Raw genomic sequence first — 27,249 nt, 5'->3', positions numbered from 1 at the left:
ATGTCTCACCCTACTCTCTCCCCTCACCCTGATCCACACCTTTCCACCTTTTTGTCAATTCAGGAACATTGAAAACCTGCTTAATATATAAAAGTGTAAAATCCTCATATTCTTTATCATATTTTCATATTTTAGAAAAACAATACTGTAAAACTCCTCTACACCTTAAGGGAAAGGTGATGGTGCCCAGGGATCTAATTCCCCCAAACCATCCATCCCCTTTAATGACTGAGAATGTATTTGGCCTTTCTCTTCAGGACCCAAGCACTTTCTGTCTCTAAGTTAGAGTGCCTGGATTTTGACAGGGAGTAAAGTATATTTTGGCACTGATAACTTGTTCAATGAATACAGTTAATAGTTTGCTAGTGAGTAGAGAATTGAGAAAACTATCATTCATTGTGTATATAAAGAACATTTTTGTTGAAAGTTAAAAAAAAATTTAAAAAGGTCTCTTGCCCAGTTCAATACAATGTTCATTGACACTAGTTCCGAACTCCTTAGTTTACCGGGTCCTCTCAAGCAAGTGACTTAATCCATTCAAGAGCAGGTGTTTACCTCTAAGTAAGGACCATCTCCTGATTCAGGAAACCATCATGAAAGGCAGAGGCAATCACTCACGCCAAGCACTCAGCATCTCGCAGGGTCCCTCGTGGCTGATCTGTGAGCGGTCCATCTCTGTGGTCCCAGCCTCTCTCTGTAATCAGTGCTATTTTCAGCAAATGCAGTTCACCGTGTCATATTCGGAGTGGTGTGCTGGACCAGATACGGGCTCCAAAGAGGAATGCAGCAGCCTCTACTCCGGAAGAAAGGCTGTGCTGCTGCCCCGGAGCAGAAGCGGGCTCTGGGCAACTCCACAGCCTCCATCGCTGCTGGGCTGCTGTTGTTTCTAGATGCCCTCAAGCCGAGTATGACCCATAGTGACCCTAAGAACAACAGATCTGAATCCTGTCCTATCCTGTGTCATCCTCACAATCTCGGACACGGTTAAGCCCACTGAGGCAGTCACTGTGTCAATCCATTATGTTGAAGGTCTTCCTCTCTCTCACTGCTCCTCCACTTTTCCAAGCATGATGGCATTTTCCAAGGAATAGCATCTCCTAACAGCATGTCCAATGTATGTAAGACAAAGCTTTATCATCTTTGCCCCCATGAAGGATTCTGGCTGTACCTTTTCTGAGATATAAATGTTTGCTCTCTTTGCAGTCCATGGGATGTTCAATGCTCTTCTCCAGCACAATGCTTCTTCTGTCGTCCTTAGTCACTGCCCAGCTCTCAGATGCACAGGAAGTGATTGTAAAGACCATGGCATGAGTCAGGCACACCTTAGTCTTCAAATTGACATTATTGCTCCTCCATAATTTAGAGAGGCCCCTGTGTTATTATTGTTGTTTTAAGTGTCGTTGAGCTGTAGACGATTCATAGTAACCATATGAATGAAAGACCTGAACACTTGTATAACTTTCTTCATTCTCCAAGTTTACAGGATTTCCAGAGTCAATCTATTTCGGAAGTGGATGCCACTCCTGCTTCCACGCTTGTTTTAATCAGGGAGCTCCACCAAACACTGTCCACCATGGTAACCATAATCGCATTTTCACATCAGTGTCACAGTGTTTAGCATCACAACAACCTCGAGTTACCTTTGTTCAGCAAATGGACAGACCAGTGCTATACTACCTAGAAGAATGTTTGACCAAAACCAATTAAAACCAGGCCTGAGGGACGCAGATTATAATCACCCACCTTTGGCTTGGTAGCATCACTTTCTATCCACCAGGCCATGGCATTAAGTCAGCCTGCCTCACGGTGACCCCAGGGATGCAGCACAGCACAGCCTCACATTTTCAAAGCTGTGACCTGTCAGAAGCCTCTCTCCCCCAGTGGCTCTGAGTGGGTTCAAACTATTAACCTTTCAACTAGCAACTGAGTGCTTACCTGTTTCTACCACCTAGTGACCCTCTTTGTCATATGCCAAGATCTCACTACAGTATTCCTGCCGAAGAAGCGTGCAGCCTGTATTCCAACACCTCTGCTCACGGCTGGGGAGCTCACTGGCTGTCTGCACCCCTTCACCCAGCTGGCAGGACGTCAACCTCTCCCAGAGGTCAGGCTGGTGACTGGAAGGTTCAGGCACAGGCCATTGGAGTGGGCCACAAGAGGCTATCTGGCTCCGTCACTATGTGCCCCTGAGCCCATCAGCAAGCCCTTATCCACCTGTGCTCAGCACGCCTCATCCGTAAAGTGCAGACAGCAGCAGAAGCACTGACTGTGAGGCTTCCAGGAAGTCACGCTCACGCAGGGATGTTGTCCCACAGAGATGTCCCAAGGACGACCTTCCTGGGCAAAGATCCAGCTACACAAGTTCATTTCACAGGAACACTGGGAAGAACATTCCACCCAGGTAGTTCAATCAGAATGAGCTATCGGAGGCTATGAACTCTCCGGGGCAGAGGTAAATCTCCTGCAAATAAAAGTGCCCCCTCAGCAGGAGAGGCTCCTGCTGCAAAAACCTGGCCCAGAGCAGCAGCCTTTAACCTGCAATATCCAGGTGCCAGCAGCCGACTGCACGAAGCATGGAGCTAAGATCATGGGCCGCGCACGGGGCCAGCCTGCCTCCCCAGGCTGCTGCTGCTACCAGCTTCACAGACAGAGTGCCTCTCAGTGGGACCCGGAGGCCTCCTGGTACCCTGAATGAACAAAAGTGTCCCCAAGCCTTCTGGGCTTCCAAGGTGCTCCGATGTACACAGGTCTGCCCTTCAGCAAAAGGAAAAACAATTTATCTGAGTGCCGAGACCAAGACGGGCAGGATTCGAACCTTCTCCTCACTCAGTACTCTGATTATTGTCCTAGCAAAGAGTTTTTGGGATTGAATTCCTCTCGGGAGAGGGGATGGTGCAAATGTGCTTCTTCCCAGAGCAGGAGGTGATGGAAAATGATGGAGGTTAATAAAAGTATGTCATAAACAAGAGTTTGGATCAATAGATAGTGATTTCTTGACATGCCCTTGATCATAGAAAAATACTCTCTCTTGTCAATAAAATCAGTGAAGATTGTGCACTACTCATTGTTCACTCAGCTGTGACTCCCCACCACATATTGCCAGGAGGTTAAACGTCCTCACTCTCGAGGGGGTTTTCCTTTATTTTCCCCATCTCCTTTCTTGGTTTCACGCTGTGTCCAGTATTTTCTGACTTCACCCAAGTGTTGTTCTTAAGACATAAGAGCAGAGGGAGTGGCTATTCCACGAAGGCCAGTGTGCCGGACCCTGTCCACCTCACAGAGGCTCCGGCATTGTTACTGTGTCCTGTTGAGTCACTCTGACTCACTGAGACCCGTCTGTGCCCGGGAAGAACTCCGCTCCATGGGATTTTCTGTGACTGGGCTTGTGACCATAGATCGCCGGGTCTTTCAGAGGGGGTGCCTCTGAGTGGGTACAAACGACTGACGTTCGGGCTTCTGTTCTCACGGCAAAGGAGGTTCATGAGGCCATCAGTCATGCATTTCATGTCCTCAAGGACCTGAACTTTGAATTGCACTGGAACGCAATCACTTTACATTGTCCAACGCGGCCAGTGGCTGCCACACTGGGTGGTGTGGATTTAGTACACCGCCAGTCACAGGGTGAGTTCTCAGGGCATTCTGCTTCCACTGTTAATACCACTATATAGATGTACAGGCCAAACACAGTTTACTATGGAGATGTGTAATCTCCCGTCACCAGTGGAATGCATGCAAATTGATTTCAGGCTTTTACCTTAACCAACAGCTTTATGTCCTCTGGAGACAACAGCGGAGAGGCACCCTGTTGAAGTAAAAGAGAAATAAATGCATACATACACACACACACACACACCCTGTATCTCAGGCATCTGCAGAACTGAGAGGCCTCCAGAGTGTGAGACGTCACCAGTTTCCCATGTGCTGTACGTGGACCAAGAATCAGTCCACTGACGTGCCGAACAGGGAGCCACAAAGACAGCTGCCCCTGACCAATGCTGGGCCCTCCTGGTCCTATCTCCCTCACTGGCCCCTTCTCCCTCACTGGCCCCTCTTCTCTTCCTCATGGTCTTTTCTCCACCCCCACCCCTCCCAAGATGTAGTATTTGGATACTGCTCTAAAAAGGGCAGCTGGCTGCAAACTGGGCTGCCGTGGATTTCCCAGATGGGGAACTGCTATCTCTACAGCCATTCACAGGCCTGTATGAATGCTGTCCAACATCTTCTGTTATCTTAGGTGGTTTCCTATTTCAAACCTCAGCTGTCATTAAGGATTAAAAGTCTCTCCATTTGGAAAGGGGATTTCAGAAGTCAAGAGCAGTAACAAAGCCGCTGACAGTAGGTGCCAACCTGCAGTCAAGGCCACCGTGAGTTTCAGTGTATCCTGTTAGGATTGAGTTGGAAGCTGAGGTCATGTTGGGATGCAAGGGCACAGGCCAAGAAGGAAGATAGGATAAAACGGCTGAGTCTAGAGGGAAGGAGGGACGGGGGGTGGGGGGATTGGAGACTGGGATGCTATCTGGTAACTTGGAGAATCGAGAGTGTAGGCTCTAGATTTTTCTCCAGAAAAAAGGGAAGCCTGTGTCCACAATGAAACTTACTATGAGTGGTTTCTTCTGAGTTAACGTTTATGAATTATGAATCTAGGCTGGCACCTTGGGTAGCTTAAAACAAGACAATGTTCCAGTCTATTTCAGTTTCCCTGGACCTTTTCTCCCACATTTAGCTTCTATCAAGTCTTGTGGGGAACAGAAGTCATGTGAACAGGTAACATCAACCTGCCCAGGCCAATCACAGGGGCATTGAAGACGTGTTTTTAACTGTTCTATTGATAGTTTCAATATTTGCTCAACCATTGTAGCTACTGCAAATGATGTGGGAGTCCAGAAAGAGATAGAGACTACATTAGCTCAAGATTAAGCAGCATGGAAGAACTCCTAGTGCTGTAATGAGAATTCAGGGCTGAGACCCTGAGACATTCTGAAGAACAGCTATTGTAATACAAATATATGCAAGCTTTCATTTAGATAGTGGAAATGGTTTTAATTTTAAAACTTCATATTTCATCCTTGAGAAGTTACTAATAATGAAAGCTCTGTAAGTGTTCAGATTAGGGCATTTTTATACTGTTGGCTTTGCATTTGAGGAGCTCTGGTGGCACTGTGGTAGGGACCATGCCACCAACCCAAAGACACACAGTTGAGCTCTACCAGTTGCTTCCTGAGAGAGAGAGGACAATCTCCTCCAGTGTCATTTACAGCTTGTGACGGCTGTCGGAGGGCGAGTTACGGGGCAGTGCTGGCTCAAAGGTGATGTACCTACACTACCTGGGACACTCGTGAAAGCTGTCAGAGGGCGAGCGACCAGTCAGCGCTGGGTCGATGGAATGCATCTGGGACACTCTTTAGCCACCATTTGTGCCTTTACTGTTATCGAGGGAGCTCCATGAACTAGAGGGTGCCTGGGCGCCAGCTACTTGGGGAGAGAGAGAACAAGGACTGGCTTTTCAATCTCAGAATGACATGGCCTTGAAGCTCAAGTCTCTTCTTCCAAACTGACTCTGTATAGTCTAAAGATCTTATGGAGATTGCCAGGAACAGGTCTATACGGGGACAGTGACCTCAAGGAGGTGAACACGGGGGGAGGGGGATGGCAGACCACCATCTCATCCCTTTCGGGGATACATAGCAGGTCGTGCACTGGGTTTAATGTCTGGGAAGAGATGAGGTCTTAGAAGACATAACACCCTGCCTTGATTTCTCTTCTCCATGGAAACTGGAAGGAGGGGTTCTCTGCTACCCCTGGTGGCCACCTCCCATGGCCAGTGACAGGCTGCTATGAGCACAAGGGCTGACAATCCTGCTCAACTCCTGCTTCTGAGCTTCCTGTGGGATGGAGCCCAGGACCTGGTGCCTCATCGGAAAGCCCTCTGCAGATCCTGCTCCTAAAGAGCCTATCTGAGTCGGTGGATTCCGGGAGAGGGACTCTGTGCCCAGGAGGAGAGGGCATGGCGGGGATCTTCCTCTCCTTCTCTTGGTGTAAGCAGTGCAGGAAAGGATGTACCAAGCGGGTCTGCACATCCCAAACACAAGACTGTTCCCTTCCCAGCTCGGAGAGGGACCATCTAAACCCTTGAGAGACGTTGCTTCCTGAAGACACCTACCTCTGTTTACGGGGGCTTGGGTTGGGCTACCAAGAGTATGAACACAGTATGATCAAAGTGAGGGCTGCAGGGCGCCTAGAATCAGTTTGTGCTCTGGAGGGACTGCGGACTGCAGTGTTCTACAGTCCCACCACAGACCCACCACGACCACGGGTGCCAAGGCTCAGGACAAGATCCCAGACATCACACTTTGGGTGCTAAAGCTCGGGTGAGGACCCCAGATGTCACACATTGTTGCTGCTGGAATGGCGTGCTGCCTGTAAAAAGGTCATCAGAAGCACTGGCCAGGGCTCTTCTGGACACCATCTCAGTCCATCAACTCCCTTCAGTCCATACCTTTTCACTGAATTAACTGCAACCAGTACTAGTGATATCTTCTCAGCGTTCCGTGAAGCAGAGCCTGAACGCAGCCTGGGAGACCCTCCACACAAGAGATGACTAGAAAGACGCTGACAGCCACTGGGCCATGCTCCGGACATTCTCAGAGGGAGGCCAGTCAACATAAAGGCAGTAGGTCAACTGTCCGCTCCCCTCTCCCTCCCTCTCATCACCTCTGTTCTGCTAGTGACCAGCTGGGAGGCCCCTGTCACACTGTCACCTGAACTCTGTTGACTGAATGCTCTTCACTGGGAGGTGGGGAGGTCTAGATCTGGCACATAAATCCTGAACTCTCACTGGGAGTCAGGTCGGAAGCCTCTCCATGCATCCACCTCAGAGGCAGGAAGCTGCCTTCTGGGCCAGCTACTGTGTCAGCTGATGCCAAAGGGGCTACGGAGGGTCAAGTTGCCCTGGTCACCACCAGTTCCCACTGGCCACACTGGGCATCTTCAGTGACAGGCTTCGGGATGGCCTGGACAGATCCGCTGCTCTGCTCAGGCCTCAGTGGTGCCTGAACCACAAGAACAGGCGGGGAGACCTCGCAACCCACAGGGGTCTGTGTGCCAGGGGTCCTCGGTGGACCAGGTCACATGGGCACAGGAGACCCGCAGCCCCTCAAAGCATCCCGAGCTGCAGCCTCTGCCCAGGTGAGCGTCTAGGCTCCTCAATCCTGACAACAGCTTCTCTCTTGGGGGTCCTGGATTCCCTGCTGCCTCCTCCTCCTCCATGTTTACATGACTCACCTCTCCAGCACCTGCACAGCCTGCTGTCTCACCACAGGTGAAACAGACCAGGCCACCTCCCCTGACCTTCTCTCAGCCCACGTCTGCAGGCCACCTTCCCAGCCTCTTTCCATGGTTTCCATGGCCTGATGAGTTGGCTGGTCCTTTTGGACCTCCTTGACCTTGGCCTCAGAGAGTCTCCCTGATGACCCAGGTAGGGGTCTGTAGGAACCAGGGACCAGCCACAAGCTCTCAGGTCAGCACACCCTGCCCAGTGGGCCATAGCATGCACACTGCTCCCTGGGAGAGGACAGCAGGGTTGCTGCCACCACGCTGGGGGCCGTGGAGAGGGCACAGGTGGGTGCGGGAGGCTGGAGCTCAGAGGGTGCGGCCATTGCCCTTGTTCTGCGTGGTGTCCCTTCTGGCCTGCTCTAGGCCCCAGGACCCTCAGGTTACATCACTGGCTGGTTGCTCACTGCCCCGGGCGTGAGTCAAACCAACAGGAGGCACGGTGGGCAGAGGGGAAGCAGGGAGACTGAGGTGGGAGGGGCTGTCTGCTGCTCCCTCTTGCTCCAGTGTGAGAACACTGACAGTGGCTTGGAACACACAATGACGGTTCCCAGGAGCCTGCCGGCAGCCCCTCCTCCTTCATTTAGTTCTCTGTAGTGCTGAGTACCTCCCCTTGCTCCCTCAGTGCCAGGGTGGTGTCATTCTGGACATCTCAGCCCGCTGCATTAGCTCCCCACCCACCTCTCAAACACAGCCCCCTCAGTCTGTCCCTCAACCTGTCTGAGTTGCTTTTTAGTTCTTGCCAGAGTCCTGACTGATGCTCAGTATTCACCCAGAAAAGTAAAATGACGTACTGGTTTGCCAGGGGGACCCCTTTCTCCTGGATTCCCCGGTATGCCCTGAGAAAGAAGAGAGAGAGAGAGAGAGGAGGTTAACTTTGCTGGCACGAGATGCAGGTCCACTCGACCCAACCTGACCTCTATCTGCCCACCATAGTTCAGGGGAAAAGCCACCCAGCCATGTAGACGTCTCCACGCAGCTAGACCAAGGCGCTTCCTAGGAAACATTCCATGATTTAAAACACTCAGCTCCACCAATAATAACTGGTATCCAAAACACAAAAGCCAAAACCACTCCCGCATACAGAATGAACACACACACACACACACACACACACACACACAGAGTACACTCCGTTGAACATCCTTACACACCTGTTTTAAACACACATTATCCTTTTCCAAATAGGCAGGATTGTCTTTGAAAAGGATAAAAGTGTTTCTATGGGACTGGCTGCAAGACAGTAACACTGAGAGCAGGCAGAAAAGTTTTAGTATCTGGAGACAGGAACAGGAAAAGAGCTCCATTCTCAAAAGTAAATAAAGTCTAAAGCAAGGGCGGGGAAGGTAATTCACTGCTTCTGCGCACAAGGACCTGGAGTGCTGGGGAGCGCCATGTCTAACAGTAAATACCACTGTCACTGGCGTCGGGTACACCTGTACCGAAAGAGCTCACAGTTGCCATCCATCTACCCCCTACGGCAGAAGAAAGCGTACAGTCCTAGACACCGGTCTGTGCTGGGAAGCAGCGTCTTCAGGAGCATTAACTGTGGTCTTCACCTTCCCGGAGCTCAGATCGACCTGAGCAAAAGCCTGGGGATGATTAGCTTTGTTCTAAGGCAGGAAATGACATCTCCCGAGTCAGCCTAAGAGAAGTCTAACTGCCCAGAGACAGACACACTTCCGGAAGGGAGAGGAGCAAGGGCAGGGAGAGGTGACACCTGACCTGAGCTGAACTGACTGACATAAACCAGGAAGCAGGCCTGGGATACTCGGAAGCTTACTCCACGAGCCCAAGAGATCCCACAAGCATCAGAAATGGCACAGGCCAACACGGAATCACGGACCACAAACAAAACAGCCAGGCAGCTGAACAAACAAGCAAACAGACAGATGTGGGCAGAAAACAGTAAAGGATGGACGGTGTCCGGCGCTCAGCCTGGGGGTTTTGGAGCATTTCCTACTGAGCATTAAAGGCAGTCCCAGGCTCCAGGGGTCCTGGGGTGACCATTCTCACTGGGAGGGGCTGAGTCCAAGGAAACCCACAGTGCCATGCAGTCTCTGTACTTACGTCCTGGCCAGCTGGTCCCTGGGGCCCTGGGAAGCCAGGTAAACCTCGAGATCCCTGGAGAGAAGAACAGAAGACACCCCAAGGCGTAAGGGGACGTGGGGACTCACTGTCTCTGCTTGTGGAGCAGCCCTATAGCTACAAGGACCGTGTGTGAAAGGCTCAGAGCACCTGCTCGGGGCTAGTCCATCTCACTGCATAGGGCGGAGGCACTAAGTCCCCCCACAAGCTCCTTCCTGGCCCATGGGCAGTGTGCAGGGGCACCCCCACAGGACGGCCAGGCCTGGCATGGATTCAGCGCCCCTACCGTGTCCCACGGATAGCCAGGATCTTTGAAATCCTGGACACGTCAACACAAAACCCACCAAGCTGTGTGCTCCGTGTCACACACACAGTCACTGAATCGGAATTGATGCCAGCAGGTTCGGCAAGAAAGTCCCTCCCAATCCCAGGGAAATGACACCTGGAAAGGGCACAGGGGCCTCTCTTTCTGGATTTCCTTCCTGGGACATTTCTCCTGAGTCAGACTGGGGTCATGGTGAGCCCGATCTCCCCTTCACATGGGGCCCTCTACTCAGCCTGCCTGTTGGAATCTGCTCGCAACTTCTTCTGACATGGCAGGCCCATCTCTGACCTGCTTTGAGCAGGTGTGAAAGTCCCTGCCCTCCTTATGTCAATGAGGGCACGAATGAGCAGAATTCGAGATAATATCACCTGTCTAAGGTACGTTTCGACATGGTGACTCGAGCAAAGGGCTCTAGTGTGGCAGAGACGGTGAGGATGGCACAGGCTGGGGCTGGTTCAGGCTGGCTGTTCATCAGCTGCACCTAACATCAGGTGTGTTTTGATGACAGCACCCCCTCCAGTGGGATGAGCTGGCGGGACCCACATTCTCTTGACAGGCACACGTGTACCTGTCACCATCCCTGGTCCTCACAAGACCACCCAGGCAGACCTGGAGATACTGTGGCTTCTGTTCTAGACCTCACAACAGAGTGGGCAGGGTGCAAATACACCTGTGGCTTTGCACCAGTTCTTCCAGCTCAGAAACCCAAGCAACGGCTACTAGGAACCATAACGGATTCCAAAGCTGTGAGTTTGAGCTTTTAGCTTTATCTTTTAAGTGTGCATCGTCATCTCATGGCTGTTGACTCACAGCTGAGCCTCCAGGGAGTTTTCCAAATCTCATGGGACTCTCCACCATCCTCCCAAGGGGTGGTCAGCTGCTGGAGTCTGACCACCCGCCTTTGGGTTGGCCGTGCAATGAATTCCTTACGCACAGGCCAGCAGAGCTCCCGAAGCATGCACGCTGGTGTTGTTGTTATCTTTATGTGCTACCAAGTCAGAACTGACCCACAGCTGACCCTCCCTCAGGTTTTCAAAGGCAGTTAAAAAGTCAGCAGGGGAGGGGACGGCCCATCTTTCTCCCGCGGAGCAGCTGGTGGATTTGAACTATGTGCCTTTGAGACTGAGGCACAGTTTCTCACCACAAGACCACTAGAGCTCCCTAAGTGTGTATAACATGATGAAAACATTTTAAATGCTCTGAGAATGACCAAAATATGACATAGAGACACAAAATGAGAACATGCTGTCTGAGAAAATACTGCCAGCGCCCACCACTCTGAGAGGTGCGACAGATGAAGCGTGCCGGCATCACTGTCTCCGGGCCTCATAAGGGCAGCCACTTACAGTAAACTCTTCTGTTATTTAGCATAGTTACACCATCTGATGTCCACAGTGACACTGAATGGCCCCATGCCCAGCCTACAGACTGAATGTCCATCTCTCATTTACTCATCACCTTCTAGCAAGGGCTGGAGAAGGCAAGACACATAACATTTTTTTCTGATGGCTGTCTGACTGAGTTCATTCAACCATGGTCCTCTTCTGGGATAGAGAGGAGTCAAAAAGCAAAGCCAGCCTCCGTTTATCCAACTATAAAATGGGCACATTAAGTAGATAACACCACCACCACCTTCTTACTCTAGCATCTCGTAACGCAATCTCATATTTTACAGAGTTCACACAGTTTAAAATCAGGAATTTTCAGAAACTACTTTGTTTTTAGGCCTTATACTTTCTAATTTGTTTTGTTACACTTTATATTGTGTTGTTGAAAATAGATACAGAAAAACACAGACCAAACTACCAATTACTACATGCCCCATTTAGAGTCCTTTCATTTAGAATTGTGTTTCTTCCGCTGGAATCCCTCCCCCAGAAGCCCACCCTTCATATAAGGCACATCTCACCATGGGTCCCTTCTCTCCTGGTTGTCCAGCAGGCCCCTAAAAAACATACAAACAGGTAAACAAGGCAGGAACGAACTGCTCTTTAATATTGTGGGTTTTGTTGGTGGGGTTTTTTTTCCCCCTGTGTGTATGGGGTATTTTTTTTTTTTTTGATTTTTTTGTGAGCTTTTATAGAGATTTTGTTTTTCTTTTTTTTCTGTTTTGTGTTTTTTTCTCTGCGTTTGGTTTTGTTTTTGTCTTTGTATTCTTTAACTGTTCTACGATTCCTCTCCCCTACCCCTGTCCACTTTACTCTGTGGCGTATTCTGAATGCTTGTCTGCTCTTTAATATTTAAAACAACTTTTAGGGAGCTCTGGTGGCCTAGTGGCAAGAAGCTGCACTGCAATCCCAGAGGTGTGTGGTTCAAATCCACCAGATGCTCTACTAGAGAAGGTGGGGCAATCTCCTCCTGTACCAGTCAGATCCAATTTGATGGTACACAACATACAAAACAAAATAAATTGTTGGTGTTAAGTGACGTCTAGTCAAAATGACTCATAGTGACCCTATGAACGAACGAAAGACCTGAACACTTGTATAACTTCCATCATTTCTCCAAGTTCATAGAGTTTCTGAAGGCAAGCTGTTTCGGAAGTGGATGCCACTCCTGCTTCCAAGCTTGTTTTAATTGGGGAGCTCCACTAAACACTGTCCACCATGGGTGACCCTTTGACACATCAGTGTCACAGTGTTTAGGATCACAGCAACCACAAGTTACCTCTGTAGAGCAACCCTGTTACACAATGCTGTTAGAAAAAAAAGGCAGACAGGACTTTAGCTCATGGAAAATGGACAGAGCCTCAAAAAGTTCAGCCAGCCATTCCCACTAAAACAGCTTTTATTGTGGTTTGAAGGCAAGTTTATAAAGCACTTTGGGTTTTCATTCAATATTTTAGACATACTTTGTTTCGTTTTGCTGATTACAATATCCGCAATGTCTGATCATTCACTTAATATATTTTGCCTTTACCTTACAATCAGTATGGAAAACAATTTGGCCCTTGCTTAAAAAGTTGAAAACAGAAATACCATTTGACCCATAAACGGAAAAAAAATCAGAGTTGAAACACAGATATATGCACACCTATGTTTACCACAACATTATTCACAATACCGAAGAGATGGAAACAATTCAAACGTGCATCGTTGGATGAATGGCTGAAGAGCTACAGTGTTTTCACACAGTGGAGAACCACACACCACTAAAAAGGATCCAGAGTCTGTGAAACATTGTACAACAGCGATGGATTTAAACTAGGAACTCTGGGCAATGTCAGTCAGTCACAAAGGGCAGTTATGGTCTAAGGTCACTAACCAAAAATACTGAGGCAAGGAGGAAAGGTTTACACAAAGACAGACTCAGCCTTGGAGGGTTAACAGGTGTGAAAGGAGAGGGAAATGGGAGTAAAATAAATAGGTAAATTTGGGCAAGGGAAAGGATCTATACAATAAATATGTTTGCTTGAGATAGATGATAGATAGATAGATATAGTTGTTGTTGTTGTTATGTGCCATCGAGTCACCTGTGACTCATAGCAACCCTATGTACAAGAACCCTAAATGCTATTCTAGCCTGTGCCAACCTAGCCATCTCAAACGCATTTATTCGCACCACTCCAGTCACAGAATCGATCCATGTCATCGAGGGTCTTCCTCTCCTACACCGCCCCTCCACTCTGCCAAACATGATGTCCCTCTCCAAGGACCAGTGCCCTCCTTGCAACATGCCCAGAGTATGTCAGACAAAGCTTCAGAATCCTTGACTCCAAGGAGCACTCCGGCTTCACCCTTTCCAGGATGAACCTGTATGTTCTCCTAGCGGTCCATGGAATATTCAATACACTTCTCCAACACCACAGCTCAAACGCATCAATTCTCTTTCTATCATCCCTAGTAACTTTCCAACTCTCCAATGCATAGCACGTAATTGCAAAGACTATAGCCTGGATCAGGTGCACCTTAGTCTCCAGCCAGATGTTGTTGCTCTTCAGTACTCTTGAGAGGTCCCTCACAGCTGACTTTCCCAATGCAATCCGTCTCTTGATTTCCTGGCTGCTATTACCAAGAGTGTTGACTGTGGAGCCAAGCAAAGTAAAACTGTTAACTATCTCAATCTCTTCACCATCCAACTTCTTGAGGAACCTGGGCTGCTAGTGAATGGAAAGAAAGTGTACTTGACAGACCACAAGAACAGCCGTCAATCAGCGCAAATTGCTGGAACTGCCCTTTCTGCTTCCTCTCAACCAAGAGGCCTGAAAAATCAGCAGGACAGAATAGTACTTCCACTTCAGCTCATCTCTCAGAATCAGAGTTCCTCTCAGGAACGAATGAAGCAGCTCCATAGCATATACACATAGGAGGGAAAGAACTGGCTAGGGAGACAAATAACATTAAGTAGCCAATCTTCAAGCCACCCTCATTTCACTCTATTTAAGGCACCCCTGTGACTCAATATTCAGCCTATCTAATATTATTACCAGAATAATAATAATATCAAAGAGACACTCTCTAGAATATCAACAACACAAGGTCAAAGGGCAGCATTTGTTAGGGATAAAGCTCAGAAAGTGGGAAAGGATAGAAAAGATGGATATGTGGAAATGGGACGCACAAGGATGAAGTGGGAGGAGTGCTACTGCATGGCTGGTGGGGCTGCCAGTGTCACAGATTATAATACGGTATGGAGTGAAAAACTGATTTGCTCTGTATGATTTCACCCAAATAAGAAGAATGTTTTCAAAAGGTGAATATCCCAAAGTTGGGCTGATAAAATATTAGATTCGGAATCCTACCTTTGGTCCGTTTGACTCAGAAGCCATTGTGAGTTCACTATGTTTTTCTTGTTGTTAGGTGCTGTCAAATATGGCTCACAGCGACCCTATGAACAACCAACCTGAACTCCGCCTTATCCTGTACCATCCTCATAGCGTCTGACACACCAGACCCCTTTGCTGAAGTCTCCACATCAATCCATCTTGTTGGGGGTCTTCCTCTCCTTTGCTGAGTCTCCATCTTCCCAAGCACAATGTTCTTTCTGAGGGGTAGTCTCACCTAGCTATGTGTCCTAGGTATGAAGGACAAAGCTTTGTCGTCTTTGCCTCCAAGAAACACTCTGGCTGCATTTTTCCCAAGGCATGTATCTGTTTCTTCTTTTGGCAGTTCATGGGATATTCAGTTCTCTTCTCCAACACAACTCAAAGGCATCAATTTCCTGTCATCCTTAGGGATGGTCCAGCTCTTTGACGCATGGTAGGTGACTGAGAACACAATGGCCTGAATTAGGCACACCTTAGTCTTCAAACTGACATCATTGCTCTTCAGCATTTTGGAGATAGTTCCACTCAATTATAAGTCAATGATACAGATGGACCAACATATGTGCTTTACGTTCATCCTTCCAAATTGTACCTTCCTGAAGCTGACACTTATCCCACTTATTCTGGACAGGAGATTTCTCACAAAAATCATCAAGTTTTTAAAGTGTTAAAATATCAAAACTCACAGAAATTTGAGCATAAAGTTTATCTTGAGAAGGTTTTTTAGAAAAATTTTGATTCTAGAGAAATGGCTCAATGAAGTTGGGGACAATGAGGGTCATAAAACAAAGAGGAGGAAGAAGAACAGACAATCAGCCAAATGTCAAACCAATCTCAATATGACAGAAACACGCTGCCCTACCCACCTTCTAGGGAGAAGAACAATCAACCAATGATGAAACCAGTCTCAATATGACAGAAACCCCCCTCCTACCTCCCACCCCACTGAGGTCAATACCAAGCTGGTCTGGCCCCAGACCCCTAGTCAAGCCATTCATTTCAAATTCAAATTTACTAAGCTGCTTTCCAAGAAGGAAGGATGCATTTGTAACTATTGTGAAAGAAAAGCTGCAGGTGGGTTCATTTGGGACAGGGATCTCCTTAAAATGTACTTATGGCCTCATGGGTGAGGAAAATCTCCAAATCAAAGCAAGATATCTGCTATAAATCTCTCTCTTTGGCAAAGGCCTTCATTTTAAGCTTACCTTCAGTAACTACTATCTGTCCCTGAGTAAGGTACATAGTGTTTTTGAGCTTCAGTTTCCTCAATTGCAATTTAAATAGAGGGTCACATAGCGTCATGTTCTATGAACTAACGGGGAAACTTTGAGCAGAGAACTAGATTTTGTTAGTATATATGAGAGGGGCTTCAGGCCTTTTGTTCATAGGGTCACTGTGAGTCCTGCTCCACTTGAAGGCAATCAACAACAACAACAATGGAAGTGCATCACAAAGGGGAGTAGGGGTTATAAAATGACCTGTGAATATCAACTCTCTTTCACGAATTACAATGCTCTCCTCCAGGATGATCCAGTCAAGCATATGTGTTAAAGAGTCACTTAACCTTAGTACCTAGATTTTGGTCTTCACAAATAAATTTCTGCTAAAAGGCAGTGTGACTTTTTTGGAAAAAATGACTGATCCAAATTGTAGGCAAGAAATGCACACGTTGTAACATCATGTCATTTCAGACAGTGATGGCGAGACTCATGTTAAAAGCACCAACGAGTCTAGGAGACTAATGAAAACATAACTAACAACCAGAATGGAAAGAGTAAGAATGTTACACACAGTATGAAGAGTGTAATCTACGTCCTGCAACAATTTATGCAGATTGTTAAATGGGAATCTAATGTGTGTAAATCTTCACTGAAAAGAAGAAAATATTACTAATTTAAAACAAAACAGAAATTCTTCAGAAGTCAACTTGAATAGGCAACTATTGGCCAAATATGGGACAATCTGGACAAGGAAAGGAAGAATAACTATAAAACACTGGCATGTGAATGTATTTAAACGCACGCATTTAAAATCATTCTTAAGAACAAGAAAATATCTAATTGCAGAATGCTGAGCAACCATATCTTTCTTTGAAAACAATTTAAGGGAAATATTTGCACATTTCTTTTCTATCTTCCACATGGATTATTATACCACTGGGTAGCCAAATAGTAAATACAGTGGTGTTTGTCTCTACACAAGTATTCCAGTGAATAAATAAAACAAAGACTGAAAGATCTCCAATAGCACCAATTTGCAGTGCTTGATATCCTAATTGGTGTACACACTGGACATCAAAGGGTGCTAACATCACAGAGACAATCAGGCATCATATGGCTCTTGACAGAAGACTATATACCACGTGTGAAGCCTTGTCAAAAACATCAAATGGGAATCTGATTAAGCCTCTAGGTCCAATTATAAATTTCTAGAAAATACAAGGTTCAGAGGACGTGTTAAGCTATCAAATTAGCAAATTCCAGGCTGATATAGCCTAGAAAGGAGAGTTTCCAATCAGAAGTGACAGGAGAAATGAATTTCAGAACTCTTTTCCCCATCAACAAAAGAATCGCCCGGAGCCTGAGTAAGGCATCTGTGCAGGTGATGCACACAGATCTGGCAGTGCTGAGGGAAGGCACAGGGAAGGTCTTTTCAGGTTGGGAAGTTGAGACATTCTAGGAAGAGGACTGATAGCCACCAGTGTGACAGAGGCAGGGGGACAACACTGTCACCTGCGCTCTGATGCTGCAACCTGACGATCCCCTTGAGATGCTGCAGAAATCACTGGCAATGAGTCCAGGAGGAAAGTGAAGCTCGAAATGGAAGGTACCAACCTGGGCCACCCTCCCGTTAATGGAAACGCTGGCTACCCAAGCCCAGCTGCACTTCTCAGCAACATTCATCACACGTTGACCTGTCCAGAGCCTGAGCAAGACCATCTTTTAAGCATTTTAAACAGTGCTTTCTAATCACCTGCTGGGCATCTGAGAGCTGGACCATCATCAATAAGGACGACAGAAGATGAATGGATGCCTTTGGGCTGTGGTGTGGGAGAACAGTATTGAACATCCCATGGACCCCCAAAAGAACAAAGAGATACACGTCTTGGAGAAGGTGCAGCCACAGTGTTCCCAGAGGCAAGGATGGCAAGGTTCGGCCTCCTGTCCAGCGACTCCAAGAGAAGGTTTGGTGCCACAAGCTCCTTTGGGGAAGCAAGAATGACGTTCTCGTCCATGGGGAGCGCTGACAGACCACAGCCTCTCAAGGGTCGGGCTCCCTGAAGGCAAAATGCTTTATCTTTCTGTAGGCTTACAAGGCAGTGGCAGGGGTCTCTTTTCTATTGGCTGGGTTTTGCACGCATTATGATTGGTCAGTTAGGCATATGGGACAAAGTGGTTACAGGGACACAGGGAGAAAGGTCACAGGTTAGCTAAAGCTCCCTCACTCGGCTACTGGGCAGCCCCCCTCCCCAGCCCTCCCTGAGCTGCTGGACTGGTTTTCTGTTATTTATTGTTAAATTTATAAGTGGCATCCACTTCCTAAACAACACGCCTCTGAAAACTCTATGAACTTTGATAAATGTGGACAGTTGGAGAGGGGCTTCAGGCCTTTTGTTCATAGGTTTGCTATGAGTCATGCTTGACTCGAAGGCAGTCAACAACATATATGGTTAAAGGTGTTCACCTGACGCTACTCCTGGGGTCAAGCCTGCCCACCAGGTTTCCTGTCCTTGCTTATGACGTCTTGAGCTCAGGTCTCCCTCCTTGTCTCACATGCTTTGGGTCTGTTGCTAGGAGATGCTACTCCCTGGAAAGGGGCGTCATGCTTAGAAAGACCCTCAGTGAGGTGGATTGACTCAGTGACGACAGCAATTGACTCAGTGTGCCAGAGACAGTGAGGCTGGTCCACGCTGGGACAGGCTGTGGATCTGTAGTTCATAGGCCGCCGTGAGTCTTAGTCAATGTGATGATGCCTAATAGCAACAACCCAGGAAGATTAGAGGCCTGGAGACTAGAGGGCTTTGCGCACCTCGCAGAGGGGGCCAAGCCCCGCAATGGCAGGCAGGCTCCCCACGCCCCTGCTCCTGCCTGAAGGTGCTGCGCTTGCAGGGAAATCAACCTTCTGAAAGGTGGCAACGTTCCCAGCTCCAACTGCCTTGAAGAGAAGTCACAGGAGGAAGTGCAGAACAGCCTGTAACTCATCCAACCTTGGGGTACTTTCTCAGAGAGGTTAATGGAACGAATAAATCCTGCCATCCTGCAGACACCACAAGAGAGTGATTTGGGAAGAGCTGTCTTTGCAAGGCAAGCCAAAAGCACCAGGGAGTCGACTCCCCACAGAGTGGCCTGCAATAACGCAGGAGCTGGTGTGCAAACCACCCAGCCCAGGGCCCTGGGGCGGGAAGGGGGGCAGCTCTGAGACCAGCTCTGCCCCCAGAGGTCTTCCTGAAGATCAATCCTGCTGCCCTCAGCGTTACCTGTTCATGAACACATCTTCCCCGCCCACTTCCTCCCTTCTCACCTCGCCCCTCCCTAAGTGGTGCTCTCAGCTGTCACCTTCTTGCCCTTGAATCCTGCAGGCTCTCAGCCTTAGTCAAGAGATAACACAGCTTCTAAGGCCGGGCCTAGAGATGAGGAGGCAGATGTGCACGGACCCAGCACAGGCCCTCTGAGCCACTGGCCAAGGAATAAGTGCTCCTGTAATGTGACAGCTTGGCACCCCCTACCGCTTACCCTCATCCTCACCCCCTTCACACCCCAACACCATGCACTCAGTACCCCTCCCTGCCCACCCTGGTCCTCACTGCCTCCACACCCCAACTCCATGAACTCAGCCCCCCTCCTTGTCCACCCTGGTCCTCACCCCCTCCACAACCCAACTCCACACATTTCTGAACACCCCATGCAGAGTCCCAGGTCAGCAATATCCTGGGCTGAGGGCCAAAAGCAGGATTTATGAAAATTCAATAAAGTTGCATCTACCATGGAAGCTTTTAATAAGCTGGAGTGGTTGATGGCCAGACACAAAACAGGTGATTTACAGCCTCTTGGCTGAGAAAGTCACTTACTGTTCAGGTAGACTCACTTAGGCAGGGACAACGTTCATGGGCGTTTTAGCTGGCTCCTAAATGGGGCAGGGGGACTGGGGCCACCTCTGCTGCCAGGCAGACTTGATTCCGCAAAGCCGTGGAGAGTTGACTGGAACATGTTAAAGGATGTTAACACAGTCAGTGAAGGAGGGGACTGTGCCCAGATTCAGGGTCTAAGGCACTGACAAACTGTTCTCTACACTAAAGGGCCATTCCTGCCCTTCAGAACCCTGACTCTAGCAAACTGGGCTCTATGAAAACAAAGACTCCAGAAAGATGACACTCAACTATTATTAGCCTCTTCATCCTGTGTCATTCTGTACTTTTCAGGTCACAACAGACAAGAGACAGTAAAGGCCAAAAGGCAAAGGCTACATGGAAGAGTGGGAAGGTTTGTTCATCACAAATTCTAGAGGCCAAATTCCTTGAAGAAACTAGACCCAGAGCCGAGCCTCCTGGGGTGAGTCCGGCTGCCTCCCTTCATCATATCCAGGACAAGCTGGGGGAGGGGGGCGGGACAGGACACACAGAGCCAGCTTGGTCTCACAGCACTTAGAAGCAGCTCCTGGCCAGGGGCAGGAGCAGAAGTGAGGGGATCATTTGTGAGCATTATAGGGAGCGAGTTATGTCTGTGTGCCTGATAACAGAGTGGCTGGAGGGTGTCATGGGGGCGGGGCCAGATGTGGTGAGTAAGACTCCTGAGAACAGCTCTGGGTGGGAGACAACTTCAGGGGGAAGAGGAAAGGGAATTTGCACTGCGAACCCAAAGGCAGGCAGTTCAAATCCACCTTCCTTGAGGGAAAGAGGTAATCTGTGTGATTTACAGCCTCTGAAATCCTGCTGGAGGCTCGGCTCTGAGTCGGTGCTGACCTGCAAGCAATGAGTTTTGCTTTTGCTAGGATGTCAATTGGTTTATTCTTTTAAGAACCTCCGATGAAGAACGGCCCTACTCGGCTTCTTTGTAGGGTGACCTGCTTTTCTTGAATACAGAGGCAAGCAGGCACTGGCCCTGGTGCTCTTGTTTATATTCAGACTGTGTGGAACAGGGACAGTTTACTGTGCTTCTGGGTTAAAAGAACAGCAATGATTAGAATAACAATGGTGAGTGTGGGAAGGAGAAGGCTTAACATCAAGTTGCTATTGAGTTGATGTCACTTAGGCAAAACAAAGCACCTCAGAGTGCAATGGGCTTCAGGGCTCCTCAGTGGCTGCTGTTCAGAAGTGGACCACCATGCCTTTCTCACTGGGGTCTATACTGGGAGTGGCCCACCAGCCTTGCTTCCAGGGGTGGGGAGGGGTTGGGGGGTGTCTGTGTTGGGAGTGGCCCGCCACACCTTGCTCCCTGGGGTCTGTGAGGAGAGAGCCTCCAGCCTCTGTTACCAGCTGATCAGGTTAACTGTTCCTCATTTTTAACACAATAAATGTTTGAGCTTCTTCAAAATAACACAGCTTCCAAGGGCGGGGGGAGCAGATATAATTTTAAGTTATTGTACTAAGGCATGGTATCATTAGCAAATGAAAGGCAAAACAGAAGAACAGATGTCAGAAATAAAAAATTATTCCAAATTCTGAAGGTCATCAGTGAGGAAAAGGAGAGAAAAATAAAGCTGTGTTTTTCTGAGGGGACAGCATAAACCCCATTAAAAAAAAAACCAACAAAAAAAAAACCCCATGAGTCCCAGAAGCAGAAGCAGGCCATAAAAATTCTTAGCTTAGAAAAGGTAAAGTCTTATCTGTTCTTGCAAAGTAAAGAATTAACTAGTGTCTACGTGACACAAGAAGAGTAAAGGCGGGCAAAGTAGCCAGCCCATCAAAAGCCGACCCACATGACTGATCCCCTGTCCCACCAACCACGCTCCCAATCTCCCTGCCCTGGACAGAAGCACCCAGGGAAGGCCTTAAAAACAATTGTGCAGGGGGACTCAGGGCTCTTTTTCTCTCGCCACCTTTCTGCTGAGGGAGAAAGCCTCCACATGTGGATAAATATTCTCTGGCATAAAGTGCTTTTTGTACTTGATACTTGTGAATTATTCTTTTGAGGGGCATTTAGTGGGCAGAATACTTTGTGGTACAAGGTGGGGAAATGGGCAGCAAGGAGTCAGAGATTCAGAAAACAACAATCCTCTACTAAAAGATATTTCTAACACATTTCCATTCTCTACTGAAATCAGTCTCAATTTCAAACCAGACTCACTGGCTTTGAAAGAAATCTGTCTCCTCCGTTTAGAGGTGCTCCATAGGGAGTTGACTGAAGATATGACAACATCCCTCCCCAGTGGCAGGGGCCAGATGCACCGAGATTTCTGACCCTCATAACCCATAGATTTGAGAATTCTTCAAATCAACACTGTAGGGGATTTAAAAATTCTCACCTAGTAGAGTGATGTAAATAACTCACAAAAATAAACATTTAAGGACCACATGACGGATTTTACTTTGGGGATGAGGGATAGCGTCACACAATGGGGAACTCTGAATCACTAAGAGCAGTGAAGAATTCCACAACTTCAGCAAAGTGTGGCTGAATCTAGAGGAAGCTACAAAGTCCATCACAAAAGCACAAATACTGTACGACCATCACTGTAGAGTAGAGGAAAAGTCCACACGCACAGAGAATCATTTCTGCATGGCTACAGGGATGGCAAGGGAGGACGTAAAAAGCCAATACATTAATAAATAGATAATGCTGTTGTTGTTGCTGTGTGGCATTGAGTCAAGAGCTGGCCCACAGCTGACCCTCCAGCAGGTTTTCAGAGACAGTAAATTACACGGAGGAGATGGTCCATCCTAGGAGATTCAAACTGCATGCCTTCAGGATTGTCACACAGCTTGTTACCACTAGGCCACCAGAGCGCCTAACCTTCATTCAGACGCAAGAAAGGAAAGGTAAGATAAATGAGGGCATGACCATTGTGGGCAGTATAACTAATGCTCCAAACAAAATGCGTATGAATGATTGAATGAAAACCAGAAAGGCTTTGGAAACTTTCACTCAAATTCTAATTAAAAAAAAAAATCCTCCTTTTCCCTCAGTTTTCTTTTTCTTTTCACCTGTATTAACTGGAAGAAGAGAGGTAATAAACGCTTGTCTGTTGGTTTTGGACTAAAATTAATGAATGCACATTGTTCTCATTTCCCCAGTCAGTCACTGGCTATCACTCAGCTTTTGCCAAGTTTTAATTTTGCTGAGTTTCATTCTCTCATTTCTCTTTTTAGTCAGACAAAGGAGTCTTGGTCTCCTCAAATGCCTTGTTTCCATTAACAGGATGTCAAGTTTCAGTACCAACATCGGCAAAGCAGACACACACACAGCTCAGCTGGCCCTGGGACCAGGTAATGTGGAAGAAGAGCAGAGTCCCTGAGATGGGGCCCTGCTGAGTCTGAGAACAAGTACTCACAGGGGGGCCAGCAATCCCAATGCCAGGGTCACCACGGCTGCCAGGAGAGCCAGGGATCCCAGGTGTACCTCGGTCACCCTGGAGAGAGAGCAAAACAAGAAGGTCAGTGTCCAGACGAGAGGGCCAGAGGGCAACAGGAGCTATGCTCTTCCTACTGCCCTGATTGTTCTTTATATCAAACCACCCCTACACCTGGACTTCATGGTCACTCTGAGATCCCATCTAGGGAGCCACAGACCACAGCCACCAACAGTTATCATGACATGCTTAACCTTGACCTCGGTCTGAGTGAGAATGACCATGGCTTCACATGACCCCTTCCAACACACATGACCAGGGTTCCAAATTCTCGCCAAGCTTTCCGCAGATCTTACCACACCCCAACCAGATCCTATTCTAGATGTGACCATGGACATATGTTTCAGCCTGGATCTCAAACCACTGGTAATTGATTCACCAGAAATTTACAAGTGTCATTTCTGGGGACCTTGGGTGGTCCAAAGGGTTTTTGCTGGACTATCAACCTAGACTTAGTCACTATTGTGGAGATGGGGCCTGTCCAGGCAACACTTCAGTCCTTGGTTATCAGGTCACTGTGAAGCAGGACTAATTCAAATGTACCTAACAAGTGCAAACGCGACACTCTGTGGTCTGAGGCTACTTCGCAGGACCACAGAAGAGCGAGCTGGAACTCTGCATCCGTCAAGGTCATAGCCAGTGAGACCCCATGGAGCAGCTCTCCTCATAACCCACGGGCTGCCGGGGAGAAGACTGGTTCAGTAGCTGTGTGTTTGTTTTCTAGTTCTAGAGGAGGTGAGAGAAAGACTGATCATCGAGACGCATGTCTCCATCTCAGGGGACAAGGGAGTGGACGTGGGTGTCTGATGGCGGGACTTAATTTCAATACGTCAACAGTTAGAAATGGTTGACTAGATGAAAAGAGGCAAGGTCCCTGAGCTTCGCGCTCTCCATCTGCAAAGAGGGAGACAATCAGAGAACGTGGCACCTCTGCGGATGCTCATTTAGTGGCCACATGCAGTAAAGAGTTCTGCACTGTCCCTGGCACACGCTCCCCACCAGGGAGCCATCGTGGCTGTTGCTATTATTATCAGCGTGTCATTCTTGACTCGGATGGGAGAAGGGAAAAGGGGAAAGAGCAGGGATTCTATTTGCCCTGGAGAAGGAAACCTAGAGATGCACAGCTTCTTACCCACAATCCCAAAGTCCTCAGCCTCTACTCTGGGCATGTTGCCAAGGGGGACCAGTCCTTGGAGAAGGACATCATGCTTGGAAGGACAGAGGGACAGTACAGGAGAGGAAGACTGTGGAGGAGATAGGCTGACACAGTGACTGGGGCAATGAGGTGAGGTGTGTCAGAGATGAGATTAGCTCAGGACAGGACAGAGGTCAGAGCTACTACACACAGTTAAGGTGGCTATCAGTCTAAGGTGACTGGATGCCACAGAACAACAATAATCGCTTCTAAAAGCAACAAAGGTTTGTCCTAACTTCTAGCAAAATCCAATTTGCACTGACAAAAGGCCATTGTGCCTCAATATTTACACATCTCGCAGATGCATATGAATAAGTTTGATTAGAGGCTCTGTCCCAGATGTTACTGCATATGTCTACTGTGGGCTGCTGGAAAGACAAGAAAATGAATCTTAAAAGAAACCCAGCCAGAATGCTCTTTAGAAGCAAGGATGGTGTGACTTCAGCTCACTTACTTTGAACACGTCACAAGATAATGGCATCGTGTCTGACAAAGTAGCAGGCCACTGAGAATAAGAGAAGCCAACCAGCTGGACAGGCCCGATAGCCACAATAGACTCAAACATACTTTTTGAGCCCCCCTTTGCTCTGTTAACCACAGGGCCTTAAGTTAGAGACTCAATAGTAACTAACTAACAACCAAAACCCCAAAAGAATCTTACCCTAAACACCCAACTGTTGACTACCAAGGACCACAACCTCTATTAACACACCAAACCCCACTGTCACCGAGTCGGTTCCACCAATGGCCACCCTCTGCCTCGTCTTTCTCCCATGGAGCAGCTGGTGTATTAGAACTGCTGACCCTCAGCAGCCCAACATGTCACCCACCACACCAGCAGCACTGTCAGCTGATCTGCAGCCAAGGTTGCAACTGAAACATTTGTCAGAGGATCTTGTCTAAGACACTTAACATGACGGGGGATGAGCTCACAGTGTGAGATGCAGGAATCGTGTCAGGAGATTAGAGGGAGATCTGAGGAGGACAGACTGATTGGAGGTAGTACTCAATACTGCTACACAACCCATCACTTTATTAATGTTCTTAAGCATTAAAAGAAATCATTAAAAGCCAGCTTGCCCTCTGACCATTATTAAAATGAGAACCTTATGTATTTTAGATTTTTAAGGAAAAACCTATGCTATTATGCTTCTAAGACGATATGATTTTCCTATAGTCTGACTTTCTCGGATGAATACATAAACTAGCTATTTGTTCATCACAAGCAACACTCTAAACTCTGGGGCCAGAAGACAACTCAGTGAATAGACTGAGTCCAGCCCTGCAGGCCTCACACTCCCAGCTGCACTGAGCTGTCTCATTCTCTGGGAGCCCCTGTGTGTGGTCCACCACACCTGTTCTCCATCGTTCTCAATGGCAGGGGTTTCAAAGGTACAACTCCAAGACTTTCTTCTGCGGTGCATGAGGGAATTGAAGTCTCAATCTTTCAGGAAGACAGTAACCTCATTAACTATTTGCATGACCCAAAAACTCCATACTTGGTGTTAAGTTATGACTTCAAGTCTAGTTCAAAGGTCTTGAGGAGATCAGAGTTTGAAAGACTCTCACTAAAGAGATGGCCCATAATCTAACAGTCAGAAAACTGCATGAGCAAGGCGTCAGGACTCAAGGCTGTGTGCACTGGCTCTTCCACGTCGACATTCAGGCCCAGTCTCTGCCTGTATGAGCCCCAGGAAGGCGGATCCCGCAGACCAGCGTCACCAGTACGCTACACAATGGTTATCACACATGCGGGAGGTAAGAAAAAGCAAGCAGCGGGTGCGTCCCTGACTCTCATCTCCTTCAGCACCAGGATCTTCTCTGGTCCCTCCTTGACTTCAGGTCCTGAAAGGTGGTCCTCTGACCACAACCCCAGCCCTCATCAGGGCTGGGAAAAACACCTCTGCCTCCTCTTCCCTCCAGGGTCATCAACAGTCACATCTTCCTGCTGTCACCATCACTGGGAGCTTTGTTGTTGTTTGGTCCCATTAAGCTGACAGTGTCCATCATTGCATCCTCCCTATGACAAATCCCTTCACTAAATTCTCTTCTATTAACTGTGGCACATCCTGTTTCCTTGGAATAATGAGGTATGACTGGTTCTGAGAAGAACAAGATGTTGGGATTGAGAGAAAATCTAACCAGTGTGTTTGACAAGGTTGGAGCAGGGAGAAAGTTGGGAAATAGGAAATGTGGAGAAAGCATAATGGACTAAGATTAAACACATCTAGTGATTTGTCCTCTGCAACTTGTAGCACTAGGAGGGCTGAATAGAGAGACAGACTCTGAGCGAACAGACTTCATGTCCACTTCACTTCACTTCCAGGACAACGACGCCCGCCTGAGGCCTTTGGCAAGTCTTCAAACCTCTTCATACCTTGGGTCCCTAACTATAAAAAACATTTCACCAAACTCCCATGTGTCTTAGGAAAACTCTTTACTTATTTATATGTATATGTGTATATAATATATACATAATATATATTTTTTTTTATTTTAGTGAAGGTTTACAAAGAGATTGGTTCTATTCATTCATTCGCTCCCCTCATTTAAAAGAGATTATAACTACATTATTTTATTACCATTTTATCTTTGGAAGACAGAAAAAAAAACCACTAAAACGTCAGAGAAATCCACCTTCTTCTGCACATCCCCCTGCACCTTGGTTTCTTTTTAAGAAGTTATACAAATGTCCTCACTAAGCTCAGTTTCCCAGGCCACCTCCTGAGTATCTCAGCAAACTACAAGGGCTAAGCCTCTCCTCACCCTAATTTGCATTCCCACTTCATTTGCATATAGACTGAGCTCCCCTGGCTTAGTCTGTAGAGATTTATGTGTGGGTAACTCAGAGGTCACTCTTGTTTAGTGGTTCAAATCCACCAGTGGCTCCACAAGAGAAAGACAATCTCCTGTTCCATTTACAGCCTCTGAAATCTGAGGCAGATCTGAGTTGGTTCTAAATCCATGGCAAAGAGTTTGAGC

General features: G+C 47.7%; 1 protein-coding gene across 1 annotated transcript in view; it reads right to left on the bottom strand.

Moving 5' to 3' along the window:
- Nucleotides 1-27,249, bottom strand: part of COL22A1 (collagen, type XXII, alpha 1) — a 210,880-nt gene that overhangs the window by 61,532 nt on the left and 122,099 nt on the right. The window contains exons 35-39 of the mRNA XM_006879451.1: nucleotides 22,995-23,072; nucleotides 11,652-11,687; nucleotides 9,400-9,453; nucleotides 8,124-8,168; nucleotides 3,755-3,802 (exon numbers count right to left, since the gene is read on the bottom strand). Of these exons, the coding sequence (XP_006879513.1) occupies nucleotides 3,755-3,802; nucleotides 8,124-8,168; nucleotides 9,400-9,453; nucleotides 11,652-11,687; nucleotides 22,995-23,072 (261 nt within the window). The remainder of the gene's footprint in view (nucleotides 1-3,754; nucleotides 3,803-8,123; nucleotides 8,169-9,399; nucleotides 9,454-11,651; nucleotides 11,688-22,994; nucleotides 23,073-27,249) is intronic.

The sequence above is a fragment of the Elephantulus edwardii genome, unplaced genomic scaffold, assembly GCF_000299155.1.
Source record: "Elephantulus edwardii isolate Elephantulus edwardi_28Jun2011 unplaced genomic scaffold, EleEdw1.0 scaffold00003, whole genome shotgun sequence".
In the NCBI taxonomy this organism is placed as follows: domain Eukaryota; kingdom Metazoa; phylum Chordata; class Mammalia; order Macroscelidea; family Macroscelididae; genus Elephantulus; species Elephantulus edwardii.
The sequence above is the reverse complement of the archived record's forward strand: the minus strand, read 5'-3'. Positions and strand labels throughout refer to the sequence as shown.